Raw genomic sequence first — 13,435 nt, 5'->3', positions numbered from 1 at the left:
ATGAAGCTATCAGAAGTGTTTATTAATTATTAGGTTGGATAGATATAATCTAGTTTTGTGTTTCTTTAGATTGAGACCCGTTAGAAAATTTAATGTAGTAATATTTATGTTTTTTTGATTTTGTTTTGGGCTTTTAAAAAAAGTGTATTTGGATTTTTAAAAAATTATTGGTCTAAACCTATATATACATTATAATGGTCTTAAAAAATCTGGGGTCCCATTAAATTTGAGGCCCTGTACAAATGTTTCACTTGCACACCCTATTAGCCAGCTCTATTTTTTTACCGCAGGAGAGGAAGAGAAATATCATTTCTAGAAATTTTATATTCTGTTCGTTACATTGCTCTAAAGTTCACACAAATCATATAATCATTATCATTGTCACATAAATAGTATCATGAGTTATAAATATTTTATAGTTAAGGATATTAACAAAAATATTCATTTATAGTTTCATAATGTTTATTTATTTATCTATTTATTTATTTTTGAATAAAAATTTAAAAGTCAAATTTATTCAGAGAAAAATAATTAAAAAGATATTCTATGAAATTATATTTAATAAGAGCTTCAAAATATATGTAAAATTATAACGTAAAAACCTGATAAGACAGAGAGAATATATATACATTTTAATATGGGTGCGTGAGCCTATAAAACTGTTATGTGCGCAGGTTGAAGAGCGAGTCTAAACAGATACAGCTGTCACAATGTTTCACTGGTTCAGATTTTTTCACATATTTTTCTTAAATTTTAATTTATTCTTTGTAGGTGATTTCCTCCGTCTCACTCAATTCAATATATTTTTAGACCGATCAAGTAAATGATTTACGAATAAATGGACCGGATCGAGTTATACGTTTTGTCACCATCACCTTGTAGAAAATCGTTAGGTATGAATATGTTAGATACTCATGATTTGATTGGTGAAATATTATCTCATATCTAAAAAAGGATCTTTTTTTCCACCGATGCACAAAGAAACGTTTCGCTATAAGGGGAACAAGAGCCGGAATCGAGTGCACATACCCCGTAGGCTGAGGAAGGAGGAATCTGTCCAAGGAGGCGCTCATGTTTGATTAGTTAGTTGGTGAGACAATAACTTACCAACGCGATGATTAGTAGTTGGCAAGAGGATGATCAGCCACACGGGGACTCAGACACGATTTAGATAAACGAAGGAAGCCACTATTTTTTTATCCATTTAGATTTTTTATCTATAATATTTTGATACCTAGTAAAATAGAATTTCTCATGTCCAAGACACTTAAAAACGAGAACGAGAGAACTAGTAATGTTTTTAACATTAAAAGTTTAAATCGAGTGAAATCAAATTTTAGACTTATTTATAGCGATGCACACAACAATACAGAGCAGACGAGTCCTTTGCATACCAAAAACAGAGTCTCCACTAAACCCGGTGCAAAAGCCACGTGTCACAATATATTTGGCAGTGCCCCCGCAGTAAATGTGACTCTCGTTTAACGAGCTTTTCTCATCTCCCTCCACCATCATATTCATCTCTCCTGTACTCACACGCCATCTCTCTCTCTCTCACTATCTCTCTCGCTCTCCCTCTCTCTCGATGACGGACATAACGGACGATATAGCGGAGGAAATATCGTACCAGAGCTTTGAAGATGACTGTAAATTGTTAGGTAACCTTCTTCACGATGTGCTTCAGCATAGTGTTGGTAACGCTATTCGCGACAAGCTCGAACGAATTCGTGTCCTCGCTCAGGTACGTACGTACTCTTCACAGTTTTTACGATAACACGCGAAAATGATTGTTTCGTACTTTTGCGAGAACACGTGAAAATAATTGTTTTGTGATATTTAAGAATTTACAAAACAGTTTTTACAAAAAATGCATGACAATACATAATATTTTAAGTGTTCTCGTTCTAAAACTGTTGTTGTTAGTGCGAGATTTGCGCAAGTGTAATACTACTAAATATATATGCTGTGTTCGATACTTTGATTTGGATTTATATAAGGAATCTCGTGCGTGTGAAGTGATTATTAGGAATTAATATAATTAGATTTGTTGCTTTGGTTTTTCGATGACTACACCGAATGAATCTGAGTGTGTGGTGAAATGTCATGTTTGTACAGTTTGTAGACTTCCTAGTTTAAGAGTACTTGCTTTAGCACGGGTTTAAATATATTTTTAATTTTTTTTTTATCATTTATTATAGTTTATCATCTTCTTAATATAGTTATATACAGTACTATTGTTGTTTAGATATAAAACTTTCTATATATTGACATTTGATCCTAATTTAAATTTTGTTTCTCAAATACATGTTATGATATGAATTTATTTGAGAATGATATGTTTTATTTTATCAAAATCATTATGTTCTTTATAATTTCTAAGGAGATGATAAAAAATTATGCAACTGGCTTGTAGGGTCTTTAATCTTTGATAAAATTTAAATGTTACAATTTATAATTGTTTAGAAGTCTAATAGGTCAATTTAATATGCAATGCTAGTTGGTACTTCGGGATTTGGTACTTCTGATGTTCCACTGAACAAGGAGTTTCGCTTATTAATGAAGGGTATTGATTGCAGTTAAAATTGACCTAATCTTTATGAACTATAGTTAATTGTTTTGAGTTCACGATGAGTTTAGTAAAGGAAACTTGATTATGTGTGGTGAAATGACATGTTTGCGGATGTAGAGTGCGTGACATTTGTAGTTTAAGATGTTTTTTTTTAGCAAAAATTGACCTTATAGATGTATATTGTTTCTTGTTTCTCAACTTGTCACTTCAATCCATCATCTCTTACATGCAATACTACAAAACAAACATTGAAGACTACTAGATTTACAGAGTCTACAGGCTGTAAGTGGCTTGCTTTTTTAAACTCGCTAGTGCTTGTGTGTGGAATGGCAGATGCGGATGTGTATTTATTGTTTTGTTAGTCTGATTTCATAATTTAGGTATTTGGAAGGATGCTTCACTGCCAGGCATAGTGGCTTACTAGTATAGAATTTGTTCATAAAAGTGTACAAGCAATGAAGCAATTACTTTGAGGAAATTATGCCTTTTGAGTATTGTAAATTGTTATAATTACATGTCCTTTAGTTTTATATGATGCACATTGTGTGTTTAGAGTGCGTGTGTGATGAGGACATCGGGGATTGAAGACATGGCAGATTACCTGGAGAAGGAATTAGCATCTAATTTATCAAACATGACTTTAGAGGAAGCATCCACTCTTGCCAGAGCTTTCAGTCAGTTTCTCTCTTTTATGGGCATAGCTGAAACTCATCACAGGTACTTTTTGAATTACTTTTCGTCCTACAATTTATCTCATGGTTTTTTGGACACAATGCATAACACTTTAATGTTAATCTCTCGGCTGAGTATTGATAATGCTAGCAACTATTCTAATATGGGACACTCAGTTAAACATATTATACATTAGGATTTTGTCATATTGAAATATTTGGCTTGGTCTCTTAATTGAACACTTTTTTATTATAAATATGTCAGCACAGTGGCGAAATAGGGACGAAATTCACGAGGCTTGTATATCTAACATTACAGTTAACAATAGCAATTATAGTAATCAAAAAGTACACAACTAATCTTTTATTGTGGTCTGATGAAGTATATTTACTTGAAGAAGTAATGGATACTGAACTCTACGCTTTTACATATGCTGATAGTTTTGTAAACGCTTCATTGTAGATTTGTAGTGGATAACAACTGAATTCTGCTCTTTTACATATTCCAACAGTTTTGTAAAACAGCTTCATTTTTGACCTTTGCAAAAAAATTCTCATAGCCCAATCTTTAATTTACTGGAGATAAAAAAAATATTATACTATTTTTTGGAGGTTAGGGGGATCTCAAGCACCCCCTAGCCCCCCTCTGGTTCTGCCACTGTGTCAGCAACTCGTGTAAATTGGAAGTGATAAAATGACATGCTAAAAATATATTCTGAAATAATATAATGGTCTTGAAGGTTGAGGAATGCTCAAGATGCGGAAAAAGTATCAAAGTCTTGTGATAGCACTTTTAATCAGTTGCTTCAAAGTGGAGTTTCCCCTGATGAGCTTTATGATGCTGTTTGCAAGCAGGTGTTTACGTTAAAATGAAAAGATTTGGAAAATATATATTTTCATATTGTTTTGTAATATTGGGTTTTTATGCTTGCAGGAGGTTGAGATTGTTCTCACTGCACATCCCACTCAAATAAACAGGCGGACTTTACAGTACAAACACATTAGACTTGCGGTCTGCTGTTTTTATTTTGGCTAAGTTTGTATGCTAGTAGATTACTATTCTCCATTTAATACATATCACTCTAAACCAGCATAAATATGAATATTAATGCTTTTTATGCCAATATATTTCTGACTTTGGCAGTTTACCATTTCCACAGCATTTGTTAGAGTACAACAACCGGCCGAATCTTGGGCGTGAAGATCGGGAGATGCTGATTGAAGATCTGGTACTTCTCGCTTATTGATAATAGTATGTATGTATCTGGATAAGATATCTACTGTAGTTTTCTGAATTATTTTAAATTAACAAATTTGTAGGTAAGAGAAATAACCTCAATATGGCAGACCGATGAACTCAGGCGCCACAAACCTACACCTGTAGATGAAGCAAGAGCTGGTAAATTTTAAACATCTCAAAATCTTTTATAAACTTTAACTTTCTGTACGGTGACTTTATAACTTAATTTTAGGCTTAAACATCGTGGAGCAGTCCCTATGGAAAGCTGTGCCTCAATATTTACGACGTGTCAGCAATGCACTTAAAAAGGTTTGTGATTACCCTTGGATATTAAGGATCCTTTATCATCCTTATGCATCATTCCATACCATAATGAACTCAATGTCATTTAATTTATTTTCTCTCAGCACACTGGAAAGCCACTTCCTCTAACATGCACACCAGTAACATTTGGATCTTGGATGGGTGGTGATAGGGATGGAAATCCAAATGTGACAGCAAGGGTGAGGGATTCAACGGCTACCTTTACTTAGTAGCTATCAGAATTGGATATTTAGTTATATTACTATGTGGAAAAACCTTCAACTAGCATTTGCCTTCAAATTTAAAATATAACATAGCCTGTCTTATTTAAAAATATAATCTATTGTTTCAGGTAACAAAAGATGTGTCCCTCTTATCCAGGTGGATGGCTATTGATCTCTACATTCGCGAAGTCGATCATCTCAGATTTGAACTTTCAGTGAACAAGTGCACTGATAGACTATCAAAGATGGCACATGAAATTTTAGCGAAAGGTTTAGTATTCAAATATGTCTTACCTTCTTATATGTTCAGGGCTTCTCTTTGTTGTACTTTGTTCTCATGTACTCGTGATCTTACAACGATGAGTTAAAATGAATTGTTGGTTTTAAGCTTTATGATTTTATCTATATGGTCAAGCTCTTTGATTTTATCTATCTGAACCCGATTCTGTGAACATATAATAGTTATATTGTCAAGTAATGATTTAGCTTTTAAATGTTCTATAGATGTCTTTCCATTAAGACTAGTTTAAAAGGAAATCATCTCAAATTTTGCTTACATCAACTTTTCTTCAGTTGATAGTTTTTTTTCTTCAAGATAACCTGCGGTTACCTACTTTGTTAAGTGGACATATACAAACATATAATGACTATATTTTTCTATAATATCTTTTAAATTTAGTGAAGCTCCTTCTGATGTATATGAGGTACTTCATGCTTCAACATTGTCTCAACATTTTCAGAAGCTTTATCTGAGAATGGGAATGGAAGCTGGAATCAACAAGTGAATTGGAGTCAGGCAAAACATCAAAATCAATACAATTCAGCTCTTCCTAGACAACTTCCAGCTGGAGCACATATACCACCTTGTACAGGTTAAACTCCTGGTTATTTTATTAATTCTGGTACACTGACCGCTGATGGCTTTAAACATTGTTTGTTTACCTTCTCATTTTTCTGGAGTCTGGAACATTCTGGCGAGTGATGTAGTGGCAGATTCTGTCGCGAAAAGTAAATTGTACATCAACCTATGTAGTAATTCTCTGCCATGATAGTTTGGAAAGGACAACTGTATATAAATATTTCTTATTACTGGTGCAGTTGTCGTTTTTTTAACAGCATAAGTATGATTTAACGATCTGCAGCATTTTACAGAAAATTTTTAGTATCTCATATTTCTTTTATCTCTTCTTCTTTTTCAGCTTACTGACCTGGTTATATTAAAAATGCACAAAAAGCCGTGGGCTAAGATTTGGGGCTCAAAGCCCGGGCCGGGCTTTTTGGTCACCCCGCGGGGCTTTAGCTGTTTTATACATAATTAATTCCGGCTATCACACTTTTTTTTTGAAAAAATCATGCATTGAGGTTCCTGTTCAGTGGCTTGATATTTTGTTTAATTGTACCATACTTTTTATATACCAACAGAGGGGTCTGATTTCAGATGTCTTGGTTAAATGTTTTTGTAGAATGCAAGGACGTAACTGAGTATCCTCGTCTAGAGCTTCCTGGTACTGAATACATGCCTTTAAATCGTGAGGTATATTATATAGTATACTGAATAATTATTTTGAGTTCATCTAGTTCTTTATTTGTAAAGTTTGCAGACCAGTTCTTTTCTGTTTCCTTATGTAGTAGTTAATCTTTCATTTTCCAGGATGGAAAGGCTTCTCCAAGCCAGGATTCATTCAAAGGACTTACAGTAACAACTGAAAATTTGAATACAACTAATTCAGGAAGTCCCCAGACCACACCCCGTGCTGGTTCTGGTCCACTATCCGCTCAAAGAAAACTTTTTGCTGAATCTCAGACTGGAAAGACTAGCTTTCACAAGCTTCTGGAACCAAGCCTATCTCAACGCCCAGGAATTGCACCTTATAGAATCATTCTCGGGGATGTAAAGGAAAAGGTACTTATCAGATTGAATGCGGAACTGATGCTAAATTATTATTTTGTGAATTGCATGGTGAAGTTCATCTATTAAGCCACACTTTGCTAGTTTGCGTGAAACATTATCTTGCAGCTATATTATGGAAATCATCTACCAAAAGTGTGTACATCATAGACCTGGTCTAACCTGCCAATTCTCTCGTGTACACTTTTATTTGCAGGTTTACTTCTCAAAATCTAAGACGACCCGAAGATTCTTTTCGAAATTTTGAATTTAACATTACTTACCAAACAGCAAGTATAACATTAATTTATCAAATTACTAATATTTAGAAAATATTAAAAAACTAAGTATGTGTACTTCAAAGTTACATGGGCCAACCATCATGTATATTATTAATTACAGAATTGCTTCCCTTGAAATTATGAAGTTATTTCCTGGTCCTTTTATTTTTTAATGTTGTTGAGAAATGACTTCTTAATAAAAGCATCATCTAATAGGAAGAGAAAATAGTTATAGATCCTTTCTGCACATATGTACACATATACATGTACATCTGCATTCTGCACATAGGAAACCAAAGATATGTTCCTCCCCGATATCCAGTGGAATCTTTGAGTTATTAGACTCTTTTTGCTATATGTTTTTGTATGAAAAGGTTAAGCCTGTCTGTTGTTTATTTGATCTCAGCTTGTGAGGACCCGGACACGACTTGAGCTTCAACTCGATAATTCTCCCATTGAACAGGATCCTTGTGATTTTTATGAGACTTCAAGTCAGCTGTTGGAACCACTCCTTCTATGTTATGATTCTCTGGTATATCAGCTTTAATTTTTTTTGACTAATCGTGAGATCTATATTCCAAAATTTACAGAGGATTACATTCATGTATCTACATAGAATTCCCTTGATACCACACTTTTAGATGTATGAGTTATGAGGGATATGTCCTGACGTTGTTACTTAATTGTTGCCTGTAATATTTGTTAATGAGGAAGTGAAAATTCTGCAGCAATCATGTGGATCAGGGGTTATAGCTGATGGTCGACTCTCTGACCTTATCAGAAGAGTTGCTACTTTCGGGATGGGTTTAATGAAGCTTGACTTACGTCAGGTTTGTTTTGTTAAATTGGTGGCTGTAATATCAATCAGGTTCATTGTTTTGAAACTCCTTGTAATAAAACAGGAATCAGGTAGACATGCTGAGACACTTGATGCAATTACCAAGTATCTAGATATGGGTAAATATAGCGAGTGGGATGAAGGCAAAAAACTCGAGTTTCTAACAAGGGAATTGAAAGGGAAGAGACCTCTAGTTCCTCCAAGTATCGAGGTAATGGTAATATCAGATGCACTTGACACTGAAAACAATGTATTTTCCACACTGTTAGAAAGGTAATGATCATACGACTGATTTAGGTTAAAATGTATGTAGTGGAGGATGATAAAATTACTAGCTACCTGTATGTAGTGAAGAATGAATAAGGTTACTAGCTGCCTTTCTTTCATGGTCTGTCTGATCAGAACTCAAGTCCATTGCTACTAAAAAGTATGAACAAGTAATGACCTATTGGTAGTCTTTTTTCTTAGTTCTAGTATAAGTTCCCACACAAGACAGCATGTTGTGTTTCTTTCTACTTGATCTGGATATAAAGTTAGGCTTGAAATGTTTAGACATTTAAGAAGTGGTTAAGAGTGGACTCCTGAAAATGTGAGTGAGGGTTTGTAATGTTGTTAGTTCGTTGGAAAATTAAGCTGACTCATACTCTGTTAGCTTTGTTTAGAATCAAAAACTGTGTTTTAGATTGGACATCAATATTATTATATATATTATCTAATAAAACAAATTTGGAATTCTAGTTTAATACATGAAAGTGTGCCTCTTAGGTTCCTCCTGATGTTAAAGAAGTCCTGGAGACATTTCGAATTGCTGCAATACTGGGGCAGGATTCTCTTGGTGCATATGTTATTTCAATGGCCTCAAACGTATGAGCATTTAACGACATTGCACTTATTTTGTCTGGCTTTAATTATCGATGAATATTCCTTTTTTGCCTCCTCAACCCTTTTCATAAACTGTGCCCATCATGCAGTTCATCACTTTCTTTTTTTTGTGCTTCCAGGCAAGTGATGTACTTGCCGTGGAGCTTTTGCAGAAAGATACGCGTCTTGCTGTTGCTGGAGAGCTAGGCAGGCCATGTCCAAGTGGGACGTAAGATCAATTATAATTTAATCCCTGTTCGCAATAAAACCAAGTACATCAATTGCTGTAGTCTACTTAATTGTTTTGGTATGATAACAGCCTATACTCTGTGGTGGAACTAGGAAGGGGTGAGGATGGTCCCCGTCCCCCGCCCCTACTGCGAAAAACAGTGGCCCGCTGTTTTTCTTAAAGCTAATTAGTGTGATACATATATGAGTTTAAGTGATATAGCAGCACACATTTACAAAAGAATAATATGAAAAGCCTGGAGGGATAAGCCACACACTCCTTTGAATTTTCTAATCTTAAGTCCTTTTGAAAACTCAATGTCGTATTAAATTTAAAAGTTAATGGAGGATTTTTTTTGTTCTAGATTTGATAAAAAAGGTTACAACCTTACCAGTTTAAATGATAAAATGTCTAAACCTAGTCCGACAAATATTAGAAGAGGTTATTCTTAAAGATAAATTTTTATTTTTGGTTATATACAAATGATCAAAAGTACATTTGACCCTTCAATAGAATTGATGACCAGCTCCTCTACAACCTTAAGGGGATAGTAGAAGCCACTATATGGATTATATTTTGTGGACGAGGATGTAAAGAAAAGACATTTTGTTGTCCCACATGGTTAATATGGTTATTGTATTGGTAAAAATAAATATTTGGAATACCCTTCACAAGTACTATTAGTCTATTACTATAGTAATACTATGTCTTACCAAATTTTTGCATTTTGTATAGACTGCGAGTGGTGCCTCTTTTCGAAACAGTGACGGACTTGAGGGGAGCTGGCTCTGTTATAAGGGAGTTGTTATCAATTGATTGGTACCGTGAGCACATAATAAAGAACCATAATGGGCACCAGGAGGTCCTTGCTTACCTAGCAATCTCTTGTATGCTAATGCCACCAAAAATTGTTGAGCTTATACAGTAGTTGCGTGCAGGTGATGGTTGGTTATTCTGATTCTGGTAAAGATGCTGGCCGGTTTACTGCTGCATGGGAGCTTTATAAAGCTCAAGAGAATGTTGTTGCTGCATGCAAAGAATATGGCATAAAAGTCACTCTCTTTCATGGGCGTGGAGGGAGTATAGGGCGTGGTGGAGGTCCAACACACCTTGCAATTCAATCCCAACCGCCTGGTTCTGTGATGGTTAGTTATCAGTTTATTATGTATATATTTAATTTATAAACTCTTCCTTTCTCTCCATGGATTAGGTGCATATCATCTTTAATTTATTCTTAAAATATATTTCAGTGATCTCAAAAAGTTGATAGCGATCTCCATGTGACAATTAAACTCTACATGCTTCCTCTCACTAAATTATTATCAGTACCATGTTTTTACCATTTATGGTAACATGTAGTGGAATACCATTTATGTTATATTGTTTTACATGTGATTTATCTCCAGTTTTAGGTTAAATTTTTGGTAAGCTTGCGACTCAACTAGATTGGGTGAAAGATATTGCTGAGCTGAGTATTTGTATTAATTGCTGTGTCATGCCAAAAAAGTATATATCATTGTTGACAGCACTGTAATTAGCATCAGTCTCCAGGAAAGACGCAACACTTTTGATAGCATGATAAAATATATCACATAACGGCGCTCTGCTAATATGATTGTAATTACCTTGATTTTTTTATTTGAACACTAGGGTACACTGAGGACAACTGAACAGGGAGAAATGGTGCAGGCGAAATTCGGTTTACCAGAAACAGCTATTCGACAACTAGAAATATACACCACAGCCGTGTTGCTTGCCACCCTACGTCCTCCACAACCACCTAAAGAAGAAAAATGGCGTACCCTGATGGATAAAATATCAGAAATCAGCTGCAGTACTTACAGGAACACAGTCTACGAGAACCCTGAATTCATTACTTACTTCCAGGAAGCTACTCCACAAGCTGAGCTAGGCAACCTTAATATAGGAAGCCGGCCCACAAGAAGGAAAAGCGCGGGAGGAATTGGACATCTACGCGCAATTCCATGGATATTTGCATGGACTCAGACTAGATTTGTTCTTCCAGCTTGGCTTGGAGTTGGATCAGGTCTAAAGGGTGTTTGTGAGGCAGGACATACAGATGAACTAAGAGCAATTTACAAAGAATGGCCATTCTTCCAATCTACGATAGATCTTATAGAGATGGTATTGGGGAAAGCGGACATTCCAATAGCCAAACATTATGATGATGTTCTTGTGTCTGAGAGCAGACGAGAACTTGGTGTTGAACTAAGGAAGGAACTCTCAACCACTGAAAACTATGTATTGCAGGTTACTGGGCATGAAAAGCTTTCAGAGAATAACAAGAGCTTAAGAAAGCTGATTGAAAGCAGGCTTCCATTTCTGAACCCGTTGAACATGTTACAGGTGGAGATACTGAAGAGACTGCGAAATGATAATAACAACTCTAAACTTAGAGATGCATTGCTTATAACTATAAATGGGATTGCTGCTGGAATGAGGAACACAGGATAGATCAGCACTGCGTTTTTCTGAACTATAACTTAGGAATAAAGCATGACTATTTTGTAAGTTCAGGAGGTTCTTTCGAGTTTTTAAGTTTGTCTATCTACACATTTCACGGATTTCTAATTTTCTTTCGCCTTTTTACTGAAGAAAATTTGATTGATGCTCAATTAGTAAACTTGAGCTGGCATTTTCGCTTCATAATGTTGTGTACTGATATCTGCAGAAACTGGTTAAAGACGGACAGAGTTCCGATACGATCTAAAATCTGATGAACTATACTCAAATAAAAAATTTAAACTAAAAATTTGCTATTTGAGAACAAACAAATAGATATGTTTACTGTAAATAATCGTTTGTATACAGTAGAACTCAACCTGAGTAAATAAGTTTATACATACGTTCTATTTGAATTCGTAACTGTACAATGATAATTCTCCAGATTGATTGTCTCCCAGTATATGAACTGTTTCTAGTCTTCATATGAAGAAGCATGCCTCTGGTTCTGGGCTCTGCATATGAACCGATTGATATTTGAAGTACAAATAAGCTCAATTATATCTTCTTTTTTTTACTAATCTGACTAAAGCCTTACAATTTGAGTATAATAAATTCTAGAGTTGAGCCAAAGTCGAACCGATGACATGGGGTACAATGTTTTTGATAAAATTTAATAGTGAAATTTATGACAACTTTCTGTAAAAATTAAAAAACAGTTTTTTCAAAAATATTGGACTACATGATTATTCTAAAAACTAATTTTGAGCTAAAAACCGTTGTTCACGAGCACTGTTTTTAGATTTATCAAAATATTATCTGTTTTTCAATAAAAACCTGTTATTGTTACTTAAAATAGCAATGTTAAACGGTGTCTAAAATATACTTAAAGATACACATAAATGATTTTGATATTGAGCTGCCTAATTATTTCACCCCACCAAGACACTGCTGCAATCTTGCCTAGAAAGGAATATCCGAGGAATCTACTATCTTACGACAATAAGTGCATCAAGGTGGAATCCTGTACCTGACATTTTCCACACCCTTTTTTTTTTACTGAGTTTAAAATATGATTTATAAATTAATATGAGTCATGAACTTAAAATATCAGTCTAGATAATTTCAATATATTAATAATTTATAAATTATTAAAAAATATAATAATAAAATAAAAATTATTTATGAGCAAGTTATAATTTATGAGTAGCTTCTATAAAAAAATGTTTTAAAAAACTAAGTAACTGAAAAATAATTTCAAACTAATTTCTGCATTTAAGTCCGTTTCTGATTTAATTCTGATTTTAAATCAATCTCTAACTTATTATAAATAAACATTTCTAAGATCAAAATCAAAAATAACTCTAGCCTCTGCTTTAAGCGCAAATAAACAGGCTCGCAGCCTATACTTTTGATCCGAGACGAACCAAATATTCTAAGTACTGCGTATTTGCTAACTCATGAACTCACTCGTGTGGTAGATCAAAACCTCACTCGCCCTATTATAGTCTAACCCTTATGATTCACTAATCCAATCAATCAAACAAATCCACTCAAAATTCGGTACAAGTACGCAAATAAAATCAAATTAAACCATCTTTTGACGAAAACTCGAGATAACATGCATCATGTGGAATTAATTCGCAATGTTTTCTTGTCAGTCTTGTCGAATGATCCCCGAATTCAGAAATTCAAATGTATCAACATGGCTAAGTCGTAGCGAGAATCACTAGCTAACTGTACTAGATGATGGATCGAGAGTACACTGATCGTTCGGATGAGCATTTTGAATTAAAAGGATATCGAAAGTATTAATTCTTTCAACGTACATGCATATGCCTGGAGGATTTTTGAATTTGTGGTTCTTA

The 13,435-nt window shown here is 34.4% G+C and overlaps 1 protein-coding gene across 1 annotated transcript; it reads left to right on the top strand.

Annotated features, from left to right (window-relative positions):
- The first annotated feature begins 1,377 nt into the window (after positions 1–1,377).
- LOC108200258 (phosphoenolpyruvate carboxylase 4) lies at positions 1,378–11,748 on the top strand. Its single transcript, XM_017368353.2, has 20 exons — positions 1,378–1,741; positions 3,123–3,286; positions 3,981–4,095; positions 4,175–4,252; positions 4,401–4,469; positions 4,561–4,639; positions 4,713–4,789; positions 4,888–4,983; positions 5,136–5,277; positions 5,748–5,879; positions 6,471–6,541; positions 6,659–6,910; positions 7,583–7,708; positions 7,905–8,006; positions 8,079–8,225; positions 8,780–8,878; positions 9,016–9,104; positions 9,840–9,966; positions 10,043–10,249; positions 10,755–11,748. The coding sequence occupies exons 1-20, from the start codon at positions 1,586–1,588 to the stop codon at positions 11,577–11,579; spliced, it is 3,153 nt and encodes a 1,050-aa protein (XP_017223842.1). The 5' UTR covers positions 1,378–1,585; the 3' UTR covers positions 11,580–11,748.
- Positions 11,749–13,435: the final 1,687 nt, after the last annotated feature.

The sequence above is a fragment of the Daucus carota genome, chromosome 9 (genome assembly GCF_001625215.2).
Source record: "Daucus carota subsp. sativus chromosome 9, DH1 v3.0, whole genome shotgun sequence".
Taxonomy (NCBI): Eukaryota; Viridiplantae; Streptophyta; class Magnoliopsida; order Apiales; family Apiaceae; genus Daucus; species Daucus carota.
Note: the sequence above shows the minus strand (reverse complement) of the source record. Positions and strands in the feature narration are given on the sequence as shown.